Below are 18003 nucleotides of genomic sequence, written 5' to 3'. Positions count from 1 at the left end.
TGGGTAGAGCTGCACAGAACATGACAGCTAATTAATACAAGCTAAAGGCCATACAGTGAAAAAAAACCCCATAAATCATGTACTGATGGCATGAACAAGCAGATAAAAGGCGTTCAAACTTATCACCTTCTTTGGCTAAAGGAGCCAATTAACACACACCTTTACATTCACACACGCAGCATTTATAATGCAAAGCACGAGGCGTCACAAGGGCGCTGAGTTTGTGCTGCGAGTTTTCCCCGCAGATCTAATTATGGACCACAGAGTGATTATACCTTCACCCATGAACCTGGTTACCATCCTCTGTAGAGCGTGTTATTGTGGAAAAGCTGCTAATGAACAAAGCTGCTACTGGCGGGCATTGTTTTCCCCGCGCACGCATACAAACCTGTTCCATTTATTTATTTGAATCTAAACTTTTTTAGGTGCCACCCTCTTGATGCTGGTGGGGGGAGGAGAAACACTTTTTGAAGGATTTTTGGCAGCAAAGAGTCGCAGGAAGAAGACATGAATACTGGCATCCCGATAAAGCCAAACGCCCCGGAGTGAAGGGAACACAATTGCAACAGTGATTCACGGCCACGAAGAAGAGATGAGCCATCTGTTCTCCTGGGTGCTGTTTCAGTGTCAGGGTGCTGGATTTAAGACGCCGGGAAGTTTTAAAAAACCTGCCAGTAAAGACACATGCAGTCTGTCTCTGCAACAGCCAGTCGTTTTATTCCAGCATAAAAGGGATCCCCACAATATTAACATCCACTGTCAGTTAAATAAAAAAGGATATAAAACAAACATAGAAAATGCAATACAAGATCTCTTCAGTTATTAATCTCTGTAACTATTCTGGCCTTTAGATCCAAAGTGTGCAGCTGTGAGTCTGTAGATGGGAAAATAAAGCATGTGTTGGTGTTTAATGTATGGTGCTGAGAATAAAAAGGGAAAGAGGTTTATCCTGATGAAGACGTTCTGGGAGAGGAGCCCCAAAAATCAATAAATACTCTGTGAGGGGAAAATGAAGAGAAAATTATCTTTTTTTTCCCAGCAGCAACCAAGAAGAGAAATGTTACAAAGGTCAGCCGAGCGGCTTCAGGTTCAGTATATTTTTTTCATTGGAGTGGAAGGGTACCAGTCAATGAGATTTTGTGACTGATATATCTGATATGTCAGAGCCGCGGTAGCAATTCCCGCTGTGCCTTGATTGAAAACAGAGCATCCTCCACAGCTTCCTCCTTATCAAACAGCCTGCGGGATGTTTTATTAAGCCGTCCCAGTATGCTGCAGAAATCTTCAATTTCAAAGTTTTCTAGCTATAATTAATGAGCAGCGTGCCGACTTCACAACCCCTGGCCCCAAAAATCTGATAAAACATAACAACGCCAACTTATTAGAGCTCAGCCTGTGCTGATGTTTGTGTTTGGAGTCCAATCAGATGCACTTTTTAAAACATGATGCACATGAAGTTCAGTTTAACCATCAAGAGGAGTATTTTTTTTTCACTGCTCAGTCCGATGTAGAATGTGCTGGAGGAATTTTAACAGTCACTGGATCATAGTTACAATCTATAGATGTCAACAGGGTTATATTGAGCTCTTATTGGTAGCTGGCCTTGGTCCATATACTTTGTTTTGAGAAACTTTAATGGTGCAGTTTGAAAGTAGTGATGCTTGAGTTAAATAGGCAGGATATCTCATTAGCAGCTATCAGTGTTAAAATACGGCGTCTACAAACTTTACGGGCGTGGAATACAACATTTCTGGAAAACCTCCTCCCACAAAACCGATGAAATAGTTATTGTTAAATGAAATCAAACAGCTGCAAACTTCTAAAGTTGGTAGAGTCAGATGCTGACTGGATGCATCTGACAAGAAAATATAAATAGTGTAAGATAAATAATCAGATTTAAATATTTAGATGACACTGTAATCCATAATCCTCAGATGAACATTAAGGGGTGATGTTTTGTTTGTCTGAGCCTTTGTGATTCTCCTTTCTGTTTCAGCTCCACACACTCGGATCTAAAAACTGAAGAGACCGAGCTGACCCAGGACCAGTTAGATTAAGCTCTGCGTCTTGATAAAAGCTGTCCTCTCACTGTGTCCATCCACCTCCTCGCTGTCTGATTCAGACTGATAGGCGATCATGTCTTCGTCCCCCCACACGGTGGGGATCCCCCTGTAGCATATCCGTGCCTTCCTCTCCTGTCCTTGGCCAAAGCCAAAACCGAAACCCACCCTCAACCCCCTCGTTTGTGAGTACCCAGAGGGCAGTTTGGTCCTCCAGCCTAAAAGAGTGCCACCTGAGCGCAACTGCAGCAAAAAGAAGACCCCGACGAAGGCGGCCAGGATGAAGGCACAGCTAAGCACGGCCACAACGGCCGGGAGCCGAGTCGACGGAGCGACACTGATCACAGGAGGGTCCTCTTCTTCTCGACTCTCGTCTGCGTCTGATGGGGACTCCCCATCTGGCTGAGCTCCATCACCCTGAAGTCCTCCAGCGAGCGGGGACTTCCGCTGGACCTGGTTCTGGTGCAGGCAGGAGGTGAGGACCAGGTGGCTGTGAGGCGGGCAAGACAGGCAGTCCGTGGGTCCAGTGTCGGAGCAGGTGAGGCAGGTGGGGTTGCAGGGCAGACAGGCCTGGACGGAGGATAAATCAACCCAGTTCTCAAGAGAGAGGTTGAGGAGCTGCGGGCCCGAGGTGAAGCCTGGTGGACACAACTTAACACAACCCTGCAGGAAGAGGGAGAATCCAGGGCTGCACTCTGAATGGAAACAAGGAAGTATTGAGTCTCATTAAATCAAAAGCATCAACAAAAACAGAGCAACAATTTCACACTCCTCATCACCTCTACACACTTTGACGTGTGCTGAGAAAAAAACGACTCAGGGGAAACAAACATGCTTCTTTCATCATCAGTCACTCTGCTGATTGATTTCCTGATCGATTGATGGACCATATGACGTCTGAACAATGTAAAAAATGGCGATCATAATTTTCCAAAGTGGTGTGTCCTAAATGTTCTGTCAGATAATCAATCATCGCGATAGCTTGTTGTTAGAATAATGAGACACGTAATAACTCACTCAGGTACTTGAGTGTTATAAAAACATGCTGTTGAAGTTATTGTTGAACCTCAAAAACCTGAACCCATTTGAAACCACACATGTTCACTTGTAGTTTGAAACTCTTCATACTGAAAAGTAAACTTCACCTCCATACAGAAAGCTATACACTGAGTGAAAGATGTTCACACCTTTAAAAGGAGGCCATGATTTTTAATGGTGGAACCGCTTGAACTTTGTGTCACAACATCCTCTCTGAGATCCTTTCTATTAATTTTTCAGGGAGTTGTTATGAAACTGGGACGCTGTATAATAAGCGATCCTGTTCAACACTTGAAATGTACATTGTAAATAAATTATGGAGGAGTCTGGAATGATTAAAAGGAAAGCGTCTAAATGTTTTGGAGCAGAGTGAGCCTCTGACCTCATCTGCCTTTCAATGAGGGACTCATCTTCCTCAACAGTTGCTGACAACGTTGCACCTCGCGTCGTGACGCAGTTTTAATCTCCTCCTGCTGCTCCTCCATACGTCCCACACTCAGATTTTAACTAATGTGACATATGGCAGTGTGCATATTCACTGAGTGTGTGCAAACAGATGCACAAGAGGCTTGAAGACGGGCAATCTGTATCCTCAACATTTGCTTTTCACAAGTTGAAATACCCAAAACAGTCTGAGCAAAAAGTCTGTTTTGTGTCACAGACTGTGTTAGGACTGTGTTAGAATCCCACCGATGCAGATCTGCTGAGCGTCAAATGTCTTGCAGCTGTTGTTGGACGGCCGGGGGAAGTCGGATGCTGAAGGGTTGATGACGCTGGACCCTGTGCCCCACAGGATGAGGGTGAACTGACTCAGCACACCTGAGAGGGCAGGAGTGGAAGAAGAGAGGGGGTGGGATATCAAAAGAGAGGAGGACATCAATGTAACACAATGTAACACAGAGAGGGAACAGTGTGAACTCGCAGAGAAAAAGATATGGGGGTGGAAGGAAAGGAAAGAAAATAAGAGATGAGGGCAGACTGAACCCAACGCTGGAGGAGGATCAACACCAGCAGAGAGAGAGAGATGTGCTCATCTTCTTTCTCTATCTACTGAGACAAAGCAAAGCTGCTGGAGAGCATCAGTACTTAATGAGTTAACTCTTCCCAACAATATGCTGCTGTCCGCCTTTTCAAGCCTGAAAGTTTTTCAAAAAAAGATCCTCAAGATAATCAAATTTATTGACAAAAAATTGCCAAATAATTTGTGCTGTGGATTTGTTCTCCAGCAACAGGGAGTTTTCATCTGGTTATTTTGCAGAGAGCAGCTACCTCTGACACCAGAAGTGGTCCGAACTGAATCATCACAGAGGATATTGGTCATAATGAAGTGAATCGGAGAAAAACAGACTTTTGGAGAAGACTGAAAAACTATGAAGGAGGACTTGAGTTGATGAGGGGGCAGCGAGCGTTGGTAAGAGTGTAGGTTTGACATGATGTGAGCAGACTGTACAATTATTGATGATGAGTGGGGTTACCATAGTCACGTCCATTAGGAGATACATTTTCTATTTCCAGGGTCCATTCTCCTCGAGGGTCCTCGTCCCATGAGTGGGTGGTCATAAAAGCCCAGTCGTTGAATCCCTCAGAGGAGAAATCATTGGGCCTGTAAGAAAAAGAAGCAGCAGAGATGAAGTCTCTGTGGTGCTTTCTTTCTGTGGCAGAAAGTCTGGTTTACTCAGAGTGGACTTATGGGAAACAGAAGTACACACACACAGATGCACATTGTGTTGGTCAGTGTTTGTGAAAGAGACAAAGAGGGATCCATACAAGGCTGTGCTGTTGGTGTGTGCAGTGATGTGTTTTACAGCGTACCTTGGGAACAGCAGGGTGGAGCGTGTGCCCAGTGGGCTGATGAGATGAATGGCCAATTTCCCTCTCTGGTTGTGGGAGAGTGTAAGACGAGCCTGAACGTGTTCCAGAGAGCTGACATACTCCGGCCGTCCCCAGCAGGCATCCACATTGGTGCTGAATACCAGCTTGTTCGCAATGTCTCTGCAGGTTTGACACGAGGACAGGAGAGCAGTTAATGTTGTGTGGCCACATAAAGTGGACACAGACAATAAGACAGTGCTGCAGATCTACAAGAGTGTCCAAGCTCCAGGGCTGAATGCAGAGACATCCATCAGGCTGAGCTGGATGATAGAACAGCCAGTTCTTATAATGAGAATAAAACTCTGTGGTACACCCCCCCCCCCCACACCCACACACACACTCACACACACACACACACACACACACACACACACACACACACACACACACACACACACACACACACACACATGAAAACAGAGCTCTGAGTCAGCTCTCTAACCTTGGTTCTGCAAGCATTGTGTGAACACACTGATGTTGTGGCCCCACTGTGGACCAGTTCTGAGCCACTTCCACCATAGCACCCGCATCCAGGAGGCCATAACCGTAGGAGTGACTCACTGCGGAGAGAAAAAGATGGAAAGGAAATAAAAGAAGCTACCTGACACTAAAAGTTACAGTGAGTCAATAATCTCATCTTTATGGCAGTATAGGCCTTTCTCTCTTTTCACCCTCTTTCCCTTTTTCCAACCACAACTCAGTCAAGGCAGAATGCTGTCTAACATGAGTCTGGTTCTGCTAGAGGTTTCTGCCTGTTAAAAGGAGGAGGCTGATGGCTGTTTAACGTGAGTCTGGTTTTGCGCTCTCTCTCTCTCTCTCTCTCTCTCTCTCTCTCTCTCTCTCTCTCTCTCTCTCTCTCTCTCTCTCTCTCTCTCTCTCTCTCTCTCTCTCTCTCTCTCTCCTTGGTTGAGGCAGATGGCTGTCTAACATGAGTCTGGTTCTGCTCGAGGTTTCTGCCTGTTAAAAGGACGTGCTGGACTCCAGCGACAACAGCTACTACTAATACTACTATTCATCTCATCACTATCATCGCTCACTCTCTCTTTTATTCTCCTCTATCCCTCTTTCCAACCCCAACTCGGTCGAGGCAGATGGCTGTCTAACATGAGTCTGGTTCTGCTCGAGGTTTCAGCCTGTTAAAAGGAAGTTGCCACTGTTACTTTCTAAATGCTGCAAAGTGCTCTACTCACCTACAACTTACCCTGTCTTGATGTTGGGTCTTTGTTAATAATTTAACATAGAGAAGGGCCTAGACCGGCTCCGTTTGTAAAAGTGCCTTGTGATAACGCTTGTTGCGATTTGGCGCTATATAAGTAAAGATTGATTAATTGCATCACATTCAAAAACTTGATTAGTCTCACTGTTAAATTTCAACCAGGGTAATGGTTTGTTCAATGTTTTAAAGTTACCATTGTTTGTTATTAGAATGATGAAAACAGAGTAACATATATTCTTGTTCGTTGCAGCTGACAGGTAAGTAAGGTGAGAATTTGACTCCAGAAACAAGCTGAAGTTAGTTGTTGTTCAGAGTTGCTCTCTGGCTGTTAATCAGTGTGACTGTGTCAATCTGCTTTATGCAAATCAGGTTGAAATCGTCTGACTGGCTGTATGGAAAAAGTTCTTTATCTATGTATCCAGGGAACTCCTTCATGCACTAAAAAGTGCGCCTCATTATATAAATGTCTCCCTTATAGATTTGGGATTTTGGGGATTGAAGTAATGATAAATGTTCTGATTGGCAGAGATTGCTGCATACTGTAACACTTTGCCAGTCTGGGTGAGCATGAAGGCAAAAGACGGAGAGAACACAGAATAGAGACATCGGAGGAGCACGTCTCTGGGGAATAAGTAGTGCACAGAGGAGGGAGCTAGAAACTAAGTGAGAGAGGTTATTATTATGTGATTATGTGCATAATAGCAGGCACTCAGTAAATTCACTTTGCACATGACAGATTTTTGTTTGCTTTAATTAAACCACTCTTTGCATGATAATGAAGTGTCTGCAAAATAATTTATTCCCTTACAAAACTCTCCTCCTGTGCTCAAAATGCTGCAGTGTGCACAGAATAGAGGCCCAAACATATGATACCACCATGACACCATCTGTGTCCAGTCTTTTACCTCTGCGTCCCACTCCATTGGTCCTCCAGTCTCCGGCACTGAGATGTCCGGGTCGGGATGTTCTCACCACCAGGTGCTGCATGTCCCTCCAGGTCAGGTTCATGCTGCGGATAAACAGGGAGGAGAGCAGAGTGTAGGGTGTCATGTTATGTAAGAGCTGAAGGTATTACTTTCTACATAATGCAAGCTGTGAGAAAAGTCAGAATTCACTGACCTCAAATGTACCGACAATGCAGCAAAGGAAATGTGAGGAGCTATGAGATGTGGAAAAGGTCAGGAGTATGTAGACGCAACTAAATTTGATCCAGCTGAACATTTATAGAGAGGACAGCCTTACATTTATGAAATATTATACTAAGATGTAGCAGGCGCCCTCAGGGACATGTCAGTCCTCTAGAACAAAGGTGTGGGCTCACGTTGTGCTTTCAACAGCATCACAGAACAGCAGTATTAAAGGTACATCATAACCTATTGTGTTGAAAGGTCAGGCAACACAGTAAAATAGTGAACACAATGCCTTGGAGGGCTGTCTGGACCTTTCTGTAATGATAGTTTCTAATGAGGTCTGGGATTGGGGGGATAGAGTCACCTTCGATGCTGCAGAAAAACCAATAAAAAAAGTTTTCTTAAAAAAGAAATTTATTAAGAGGCAGCGCTCAGGAGCATCCAGAGGAGAAGCCTTTGAGGGAGGGAGGAAACCGCACCATGGGTTAAGATAATCAAACCATGAATCACTCAGTGCAACATCACAGTTGATAGAAATGGGAACACAGAATGCACCGCGGCGCATCACCTCCGCCGCTCTCAGCATCAACGTTCACATCTCACATCCTCTCATGTGTTATTAATGGACAAGATCCCTCCAACCACTCAATGTCACCTCGGCTAGAAGCGAGGAGGGAGGGAAATAATAAAATAATAAGAACACCAGAAAGCCAAAACACCCTGTCTATTAAATGATTCCATCTCTGCGTCTCCAGTGGGGTCCCAGTCTGATAAACCAGCTACCCTGTTATTACTGCTGCCTGTCAGACAGGTCGGGGTGGTGGTGGTGGGAAGGGAAGGGAAGTCAGAGAGAGAGGGAGGGGAGGAGATGCTCGCTGACAAATACTGACTCCAGTTTAGTGTTGAAAGAGAGAGATAGCCTACATGTCGTAAACACTCGCTCTGTCAGTCAGTGCCCTTCTCTTTTGATATCAGAGGTGACAGAGATGAGATAAACCTGTGACACCAAAGATGTTTTCCTCCCGCCGATCTGATGCGACACCTGTCAGCTAATTGCTTATGTGGAAATAAAAAGACTTACGCAGAGTGAAGGAGTGCTGACAGATAAGAGGACTTAACATGCATGAGATATGACTGAAGATAAGGACATAATGGAGAATACATTAGAGCTGCTGGCAGAAACTTGGATTGTGACACCAGAGTGAGTGATAATCAGAGACACCCCGAGTTTAGAATCTTCACTAGTGTCCTTACAGGTATTCAGATGTCTGCGTGGGCGGCAGCTGCTGATTTGTCTTGCTAATTAACTGATTATCAAACGCTCAATTTACTGCGGAAAGAAGTTGTGGGCTGGGATTTAGGCCAGCTCTGACTCCCAGATGTGGGTGCAAACTTTCAGACGTGAGTGCCAGACAAACATGCACCCATACGCACACACCTCCCACGAGCCTACCTAAGATAAGAGTCCACAATAAATTCTAAAGGTAAAAGTGCTTACTGGAGCTCTTTCGGAGTATAAAAAACCAGCATGGTCTCATATCCAAACTCTTAAAATCCATCAGCAGCCTGGTTGATGGCCTTGAGCTTCAAAGAGTCACTATGTGGGGATCGGTTTAGTGAGATTTCTGACGCTCTCTTCAGGCATAATAGTTTTAATATTAATACTACTGAGGAGGAAGCTAAATGTGTGTAGCACTTCAAAAAATGTTGGTATTGACATATTGTGTTGTGTCTTGTCGTGTCTTGATGTTTTGTGTCTTGACTTGTCTTGTCGTGGTTTGACTTGTCTTGACATGTCCTGTCTTGACTTGTCGTATCTTGTGGTGTCGTGTCTTGACATGTCATGTCGTGTCTTGACTTGTCTTGACATGTCATGCCTTGTCTTGTCGTGTCTTGCCGTGTCGTGTCTTGACATGTTGTGTCGTGTCTTAACATGTTGTGTCTTGACTTGTCTTGTCATGTCTTGACGTGTTGGGTCTTCACATGTTGTGTCGTGTCTTGATGTGTTTTGTCTTGTCTTGTCGTGGTTTGACTTGTCTTGACATGTCCTGTCTTGACTTGTCGTATCTTGTGGTGTCGTGTCTTGACATGTCATGTCGTGTCTTGACTTGTCTTGACATGTCATGCCTTGTCTTGTCGTGTCTTGCCGTGTCGTGTCTTGACATGTTGTGTCGTGTCTTAACATGTCGTGTCTTAACATGTCGTGTCTTGACTTGTCTTGTCATGTCTTGACGTGTTGGGTCTTCACATGTTGTGTCGTGTCTTGATGTGTTTTGTCTTGACATGTCCTGTCTTGACTTGTCTTGACATGTCCTGTCTTGACTTGTCTTGACATGTCCTGTCTTGACTTGTCTTGACATGTCCTGTCTTGACTTGTCGTGTCTTGTGGTGTTGTGTCTTGACATGTCCTGTCTTGACTTGTCTTGTTGTGTTGTGTCTTGACTTGTCTTGACATGTCATGTCTTGACATGTCGTTTCGTGTCTTGACTTGTCTTGTCATGTCTTGACGTGTTGTGTCTTCACATGTCGTGTCGTGTCTTGATGTGTTTTGTCTTGACTTGTCTTGTCGTGTCTTGACTTGTCTTGACATGTCCTGCCTTGTCTTGTCGTGTCTTGCCGTGTCGTGTCTTGACATGTTGTATCGTTTCTTAAAATGTCGTGTCTTGACTTGTCTTGTCATGTCTTGACGTGTTGGGTCTTCACATGTCGTGTCATGTCTTGATGTGTTTTGTCTTGACTTGTCTTGTCGTGGTTTGACTTGTCTTGACATGCCGTCTTGACGTTTCGTTTCTTGACATGTCGTGTCTTGACTTGTCTTGTTGTGTTGTGTCTTGACTTGTCTTGACATGTCCTGTCTTGTCGTGTGTTAACATGTCGTGTCTTGACTTGTCTTGTAGTGTCTTGAATTTGTGTCTTGACATGTCGTGTCGTGTCTTGGCATGTCCTGTCTTGACTTGTCGTGTCCAGTCTTGGCATGCCCTGTCTTGACATGTTGTGTCATGTCTTGACACGTTGTGTCGTGTCTTGACTTGTCTTGTCATGTCTTGACGTGTTGTGTCTTCACGTCGTGTCTTGATGTGTTTTGTCTTGACTTGTCTTGTCGTGGTTTGACTTGTCTTGACATGTCGTGTCTTGACTTGTGGTGTCTTGTGGTGTCGTGTCTTGACTTGTCTTGTTGTGTTGTGTCTTGACTTGTCTTGACATGTCCTGTCTTGTCGTGTCTTAACATGTCGTGTCTTGACTTGTAGTGTCTTGAATTTGTGTCTTGACATGTCGTGTCGTGTCTTGACATGTCGTGTCGTGTCATTTTGTGTCGTGTATTAACATGTCTTGTCTTGACTTGTCTTGTCGTGTCTTGATGTGTTGTGTCTTGACTTGTCGTGTCCAGTCTTGACATGTTGTGTCGTGTCTTGACATGTTGTGTCTTGACTTGTTGTGTCTTGACTTGTCGTGTCTTGTCGTGTCTTGATGTGTAGTCAGAGTTCCCACTCTTTTCCAGAGATAATTTTCCAGGACATTTCCAGGAGTTTTTCATTGATGATGAAGCTGGTATGACCGTCTAAATTTAGTTCCTAATTTAGTTCCTAAATAGTCTAATATGTTCCTCTCAGTGGAAGTCTACATTGAAAGACGTAGTCTATGGCTATCAATGAAATCATCTCTTACATACTTACAAATTATGGCAAATTGATAATAGAATAATGCAACCACAGATGTACAGCACTTCACTTTATTAGTGCAACCAAGTGTCTATTATGATCAGCGATGTCTACAACGTGGAGTTTCTGTGCAGCTGTGTCGCTCTTTTTGTTCCGTTTGTTTTCACTATCGGGAGTTTGCACTCCTACTAGGTAGAGCAGGGGTTTTCAAACTTTTTGGAGCCATGGACCCCTTACAGGTGAGAAAATTGTCCATGGCCCCCTCATAATTGTAACACAGATTAAGCACATTAATGATGTGTCATGATCAAAAGCTGCGGCACTGAGAGCCGATGCTTTATAGTGAATCAGAAGAGCCGGCTCGCATCGAGAGAGAGCTGGCTCCCAGTTTTTTCCTGTCGCTGCTTAGCTCTCACAGAGCTCAGCCCCAGCTCTGCTCACAGCAGAACTTTGTTTTGATTGGTCAGCATGGCGGCCATGCGGCCAATCATATGTGAGGATATAGGATATAGGTGATGGAGGGGAGGCTGTGTATCCTGGCTACATCTGTTCCTTCAGAGAGAGTCTTCTTGAAGACCGGGCAAATACTCACTGAGAGGAGAAATCGGATCAGCCAATCCAAGCTGAGGCATCTGATTTCTCAATGCCAACCTGAGGACATTAATAATGTTTGCTCGAGTTTGGTTCTGGTTCTGTTTGCTCAAGTTTGGTTCAGGTTCTGTGTGCTTGAGTTGGTCCTGTTTCTGTTTACTTGAGTTGGTTCAGGTTCTGTTTGCTTGAGTTGGTCCTGTTTCTGTTTACTTGAGTTGGTTCAGGTTCTGTTTGCTTGAGTTTGGTTCTGGTTCTGGTTCTGTTTGCTTGAGTTTGGTTCTGGTTCGGTTTACTTGAGTCTGGTTCAGGTTCTGTGTGCTTGAGTTGGTCCTGTTTCTGTTTACTTGAGTTGGTTCAGGTTCTGTTTGCTTGAGTTTGGTTCTGGTTCTGGTTCTGTTTGCTTGAGTTTGGTTCTGGTTCGGTTTACTTGAGTTTGGTTCTGGTTCAGTTTGCTTGAGTGTGGTTCTGGTTCTGTTTGCTCGAGTTTGGTTCTGGTTCCGGTTCTGTTTGCTTGAGTTTGGTTCTGATTCGGTTTGCTTGAGTTTGGTTCTGGTTCTGTTTACTTCAGTTTGGTTCTGGTTCTGTTTGCTTTAGTGTGGTTCTGGCTCTGGTTCTGTTTGCTTGAGTTCGGTTCTGGTTCGGTTCGGTTTCGGTTCTGGTTCGGTTCGGTTTCGGTTCTGGTTCGGTTCTGGTATGTTTCTGGTTCGGTTCTGGTTCACTTCCGGTACGCTTCTAGTTTGGTTCTGGTTCTGTTTGCATGAGTTTGGTTCTGGTTCTGTTTGCTTAAGTTTAGTTCTAGTTGTAACCCTAAACCTAACCCTAACCCTAATCATAACCCTAACCCTAATCCTTATCGTAATCCAAACCCTAATCATAACCCTAATCGTAATCCAACCCTTATCCTAACCCTAACCCTAATCATAACCCTTATCCTTACCTAACCCTGATCGTAATCCAAACCCTAATCCTAACCCTAACCCTTATCCTAACCCTAACCCTAACCCTTATCATAACCCTAATCAAAACCCTTATCCTAACCCTAATCATAATCCTAACCCTAATCATAATCATAACCCTAACCCTAAACCCAACCCTAACCCTAGGGTTAGGGTTAGGGTTAGAATGATTTTGTAACAGAATAAATGCACCAAATTTGGCAATTATAAGGCTTCTCATTAAAACACTGTACGTAAATGGGGTTTTCAACACAAACCATTAGTTTTTGCAAAATTAAGGTAAAATATACGTCTACAAAAGATCCTAAATTAAGAGCTGTTCAAGAGTCGAAAGAGCCGGCTCTTCTTTGGGAGCCGAGTCAAAAGAGCCGGCTCTCGGAAAAGAGCCGACCTTCCCAAAACTAAAGCACATGCTTCCTACCATTTGCACTCTTAGTTTCCCTCTGCCCGACTCCGCTGGTCACACTATAACTTAAATATAAGACTCTTTGAATCAAAAGAGCACTCTACAAGGTTAATGTACCATAAAACTAGACAATATACCCCTGTTTTCTGTGAATGCATGATTATGACCAAGTGAAGGAGAAAAGATGTGAAAAAAGTTGCGCAGTGTCGCTTTCTTTTCCAGCACAGCGTACACTCAACTTTTAATGAATGGGGATGTGTTTTGTTAATAGGGTCAGGTCGCACGCAGCCATGTTGGAATAATTTTCCAGGACTATATGTGATTTTCCAGTACATTTTACTTTTTCTCCCGTTTTTCAGGTGTTTTCCAGCACTGGAAAACTGGTCAACTGTTTTCCAGGTTTTCCAGGTTTTCCAGGACGCGTGGGAACCCTGGTAGTGTCTTGACATGTTGTCTTGACATGCCGTGTCGTGTCTTGACATGTCATGTCCTAACTGTTTTCCAGGTTTTCCAGGTTTTCCAGGTTTTCCAGGTTTTCCAGGACGCGTGGGAACCCTGGTAGTGTCTTGACATGTTGTCTTGACATGTCGTGTCTTGACTTGTCACGTCTTGACGTATCGGTTCTTGTCGTGCCATAGATAGAGAGTAAGAATTTGATTTATTTGTTCGTTTTGCATTTGCCGTCTTGTTCAGCAACACTTCCTTAAAGGATGCTTAAAGAAGCACCACAAATTGGTGTGTTGTGCTCTCAAAGGCTTTACAGCAAAAGCAAACAAGAGCGGTGCAATATATTGGATATGTAGAAAAACCATCATGTGGAGAATGGGATCAAATTTACAGAACATAATGGGGACTCTATATGAACACTGAGGACCAGAGGCTTGATGCAGACTGAAGGGTTTTGTGGCTTGTCTTCAACACTGACAATATGACTTTGTGTAGGCAGACTTCTTAGGTTTGTACAGAAATGAGCAGACTCAGTGTGCAAAGCTTTACTGTATGACCTACAGAGACTGTGAAATGTGCAGAGAATATATTCTTAAACTCAGCACTGATTCCTCCTCAGAAGTTGAGTTCCTAAACCCACAGAGTATATGTTCCCTAGACTTAAACAGGTTTTATATCTATGCTTAATCAAATTACAACCAATAAAACCAACAAAATTAACTACGTGTTTATTACTGTAGCATGTTCATAACAGATCGTTTTTTCTTGATTAAGTGTGCCTTAAAGGTCTACGAGGTCTCATGCATTCATAATACACTGAGTCATGTGGCCCTGCACGTGCAAAACTGACCCTAAAGGGTGAAATGAGAAAGAAAGCATGTTGCAGCAGTTTACTAACTAAAGGTCAGACTTAAAAAATGGCATGAAGCAGAAAAACTGTCATTATCACTCACTTGGCCTCCAGTGCCAGAGCAATGATTCCAGCAGCCAGTGGGGCTGATGCGGATGTCCCCGTGTGAGAGTCTGTGCATTTTTGCCTCAGGTCTGTGGTCACCTTGGAGACAGGAGGAGAGAGAGAGAAGTGAACGAAATACAGAGGGAGACACATTTAATATGACACATCGAGTTTCCAATCTTAATATGACTTAGACGGGGGAGGGGAATGAAGAGGGAGGGGACGAGGGGAGCTCAGCCTGCAGCAATCCTTGACAGTGAGGAGGAGAAGAAGAAGAAGAGGAGGAAGGTTCATTCTCAGGTCTGTGGATCGTTGCCAAAGGGTCACAGCCAGGGCAGTGAATGTCAGCCAAATCAGGCCAGCCAGGTCGGCTGATGGTGAGACAGAGTATGTTATCACTCTAGGCGTTCCTCAGTTCTCGCTCCCGGGCCAACGCCAGAAAGCTAATGAGGCCCGTCTGGGTCATGATGGGGACGCGTCGGAGATGACAGAAAGCCAGAGGGCAAGGAGAGCTGTGAAGGTTATAGGGACACTCTCTTGGTTTGAAACTTTTTGGGACCTGACAGATTGTTGCTCTAATGACCATTATAAGTGGAGATCAATCAAAATGTCAGATGAGTAAACAAAAGGTGAGCACGTTTCTGCACCGACCAACTGTTTGGTCTCAAGACCATGAAAAAAAAAAGAAGAAGAAGGGAACACTGTTCTACTAATTTGTTTTTGATTATATTCACTAGTTTTTGGTTCAAAAATTAAAGTCCTGTACCAAAAAAATCTGACAACAATACCAAGTAATTGTGTTGTGATTTTAAAAAACATTTTCAGATGTACAAAGTAGGGATGCACCGATCCTACTTTTTAGGTCCCAATAACGATATCGATACCTGGGCTTTGATATCTGCCGATACCGATACTAGCCGATCCAATCCTGGTATTGATTTAACGATCTCTATTCCTTAATGTGAGGATAGAATCATGTTTTGGTAACTTCAGGCTTTTCTGACTTTGTAAACCAAAATAAAATAAACATTATTTACATGATGGTGAGCTGTACCTGGGTTCCAAGTGCTAAACCAGAGGGTGGAATACCTTAATTTCAAGGATCTGGAACAATTAAATCCAATAACCAGTCCATTTTTTTCACACTTTAAATCCATTAATAGAAGGTTTCTTGCTTCTTTGCAGTCAGCTACAGCTGACGTAAACTTCTTCCTTTGGGCTTCCATTATATTTTTCAGCGCGACTGCCATCCATCGAAACATTAGCGCTGCACGTGTTGCAAGTTCCCGGCGGAGTTGTTTGCATAAGAAGCGTGACATGCACCTAAACTGCAGAGCCTCTGTAGTTATCCTCCATTGTGTTCCTCCGGGCTAAAATGCACAGACCGGCCGGCGCTGATGACATAGGAGACGGACATGGCTATTGTTAACACAGAAAAGCATAGAACTGAGATGAATAGATCTGCCATATGGATCGGCACTATATATTGTCCCCTTGTTACTGATTTTCGATCTAGCTTTTTGAGTCCGATCTAGCCGATATCCGATACCAGGATCGGATCGGTTCATCCCTAGTACAAAGCTAAGCTGAAGTGATTAAATTATGTGAAAAAATAAGTATTTTATATATTCTTTTTACATTTTTCTTATTTCAAACAAGTAAGAAATTAATTGTTCTTAAATACCAGATATCAGATGCTATATGACCAAATCTGTCAACTAAATCAGCTGATTGTAAGTCCGATCAGGATTGGTTTGAAAGCCTGTTTGTACTTTTTGACAACCTAAATACAAGCAGCAGATGAAAGAAATCACCATATACTCACCCTCAATACAAATGATTGCTTCAGACCAAAGCAGCAATACAAAGCATCTGCTGCAGTACATTTCAAAAGCACTTCAGTTTCATCCATTTGATGAGTTGTGTTTGCTCGCCTGCAGCGTGCCTCTGGTGTATTTTGGAGCGAATGGCAGATTCATAGTTGTTTTATGTTATTCTACGTCCCTGAGGCAAATCTTTTTCTTCAGCTGACAAGCAGCTTGAAGGAAGCATGTGGCATCCTTCAGTGTTTGTCAGCTTGGCTCACTGTATGTTACACATCAGTCACTCTCATTTTGACAGTTTGATGCCCACGTTTGATTTGACAAGATTAATGTGAATGTACACTTGAGGAGGATTCTTTCTGATCAGGTCATTACAAAGAACAAGATGTAGGGTTGGTTTTGTTGCAGTGTTAACTTCTGCAGTTGCTAAAGATTCTGAGTATAAAAACAATCCCACACAAAATAGAGATGTTAGAAAGTTTGAGCGTATGTATTTGTGTGTGTGTGAGAGTTCACCCACTATTTGTTTCTCCCCCGGGTTTCCAGAGCTGAAGGTGGTAGCGAGGGTGGAAGAGCAGGGCTCGCTGTACCATGGCACGTTGCCGGACTGCGTGGTGCTGCTGATGGACAGGGTGTATATGCTATTGGTGTAGCCGTCACAGTTGCAGCTGTCCTGCTCCCGGCCACCGTTACCCGAAGCCCACACAAAGATGGAGCCAAGTCCAGTGCGTCCCTGTGGATGAGAAAATATGTAAACTTTTATATGAATGATATTCACTGAAATCCAGAGAAAAAGATTAATGAATCATGACAAATGGCATTTGACAAAGATGTTCGTGTCACTGCTTAAACGCCTCAACGCTTATGTGTTCAGAAACAGTGAACTACTGTAGGCACAACCCTTATTAATACATCATAATGTCAGGCGACTTATTGTGGCAGAACATCAGATAACAAACAGGAGCAATGTAATTACAAGATCTACTTGAGCTGAATATAATTTAGGGGTCTGACAAATGACAACAGGATGTCTGGCAGGGAGATTGTACACAACTAAAATACACAACACCATAGCCTCACACTCAGTCAAGTTGGGGCTAGACTGCCAACATGAGGCTTGACATCTCATGGAGGTCTATGACTCAGACTGAAGTTTCACATTCAAGCAAAGCAAAAAAAAAAAGAGCATCGTTTGTCAACTCAGAGCATTACTAGGATTAGATCGCTCTCTTTGTTCAGACACACAAATCCTTTGTTATGCGTTTTTCTCCAGTAGATTAGATTATCATAACTCTTCATTTGCTGAAATGCCACTGGAATCGATGCATGGCCCAAAGTTTGGACAGCTGCAAGGTTGTACGAAAGTTTTGGAAAAATGTTTTTGCATAACCAAAGTTTTAACAACCCCTGCATTGCATGACTTTAAGAATCGATTTTCAAGCTTAACTGCGCATCTCCACTATGAGCATCAGTCTGCCTGCTTCCTACACAGCTGACCTTCTTTTCTCTCATAGCTGATCTCAGCCTGAGGTCTGCTGACCAGTTGGTGCTGACTGTCCCCCGGGGGCCGGCTGAAAACAGATGCAGAGGGCAGCAGGGCATCTGGAGTCAGAGCTCCACAGCTCTGAAAAATCCCCGGAGTGAAGGACAACCTCGTTGTCCTTTTGTTTAAGTCTTACAGACATATCTTTCAGGTACAATTATAAGAATATACATATTTACCAAAGACCTCTTCCTCTTTGTTGATCTATTTTTCTTCACATGTTCCTTTTAGAGTGCTAAATATAGAAAGGCATCATTATGTATGTAAGTTTATCCACAACTCTCAATACATTTCTGCATTAATCGCA

General features: G+C 43.6%; 1 protein-coding gene across 1 annotated transcript in view; it reads right to left on the bottom strand.

Moving 5' to 3' along the window:
• Positions 1 to 696: 696 nt before the first annotated feature.
• Positions 697 to 18003, bottom strand: part of furinb (furin (paired basic amino acid cleaving enzyme) b) — a 98139-nt gene continuing 80832 nt past the window's right edge. The window contains exons 9-16 of the mRNA XM_034684833.1: positions 16674 to 16886; positions 14329 to 14429; positions 7092 to 7195; positions 5413 to 5530; positions 4911 to 5090; positions 4574 to 4701; positions 3789 to 3917; positions 697 to 2755 (exon numbers count right to left, since the gene is read on the bottom strand). Coding sequence (XP_034540724.1) covers positions 2049 to 2755; positions 3789 to 3917; positions 4574 to 4701; positions 4911 to 5090; positions 5413 to 5530; positions 7092 to 7195; positions 14329 to 14429; positions 16674 to 16886 — 1680 coding nt within the window. The 3' untranslated portion in view covers positions 697 to 2048. The remainder of the gene's footprint in view (positions 2756 to 3788; positions 3918 to 4573; positions 4702 to 4910; positions 5091 to 5412; positions 5531 to 7091; positions 7196 to 14328; positions 14430 to 16673; positions 16887 to 18003) is intronic.

The sequence above is a fragment of the Notolabrus celidotus genome, chromosome 6 (genome assembly GCF_009762535.1).
Source record: "Notolabrus celidotus isolate fNotCel1 chromosome 6, fNotCel1.pri, whole genome shotgun sequence".
Taxonomy (NCBI): Eukaryota; Metazoa; Chordata; class Actinopteri; order Labriformes; family Labridae; genus Notolabrus; species Notolabrus celidotus.
Note: the sequence above shows the minus strand (reverse complement) of the source record. Positions and strands in the feature narration are given on the sequence as shown.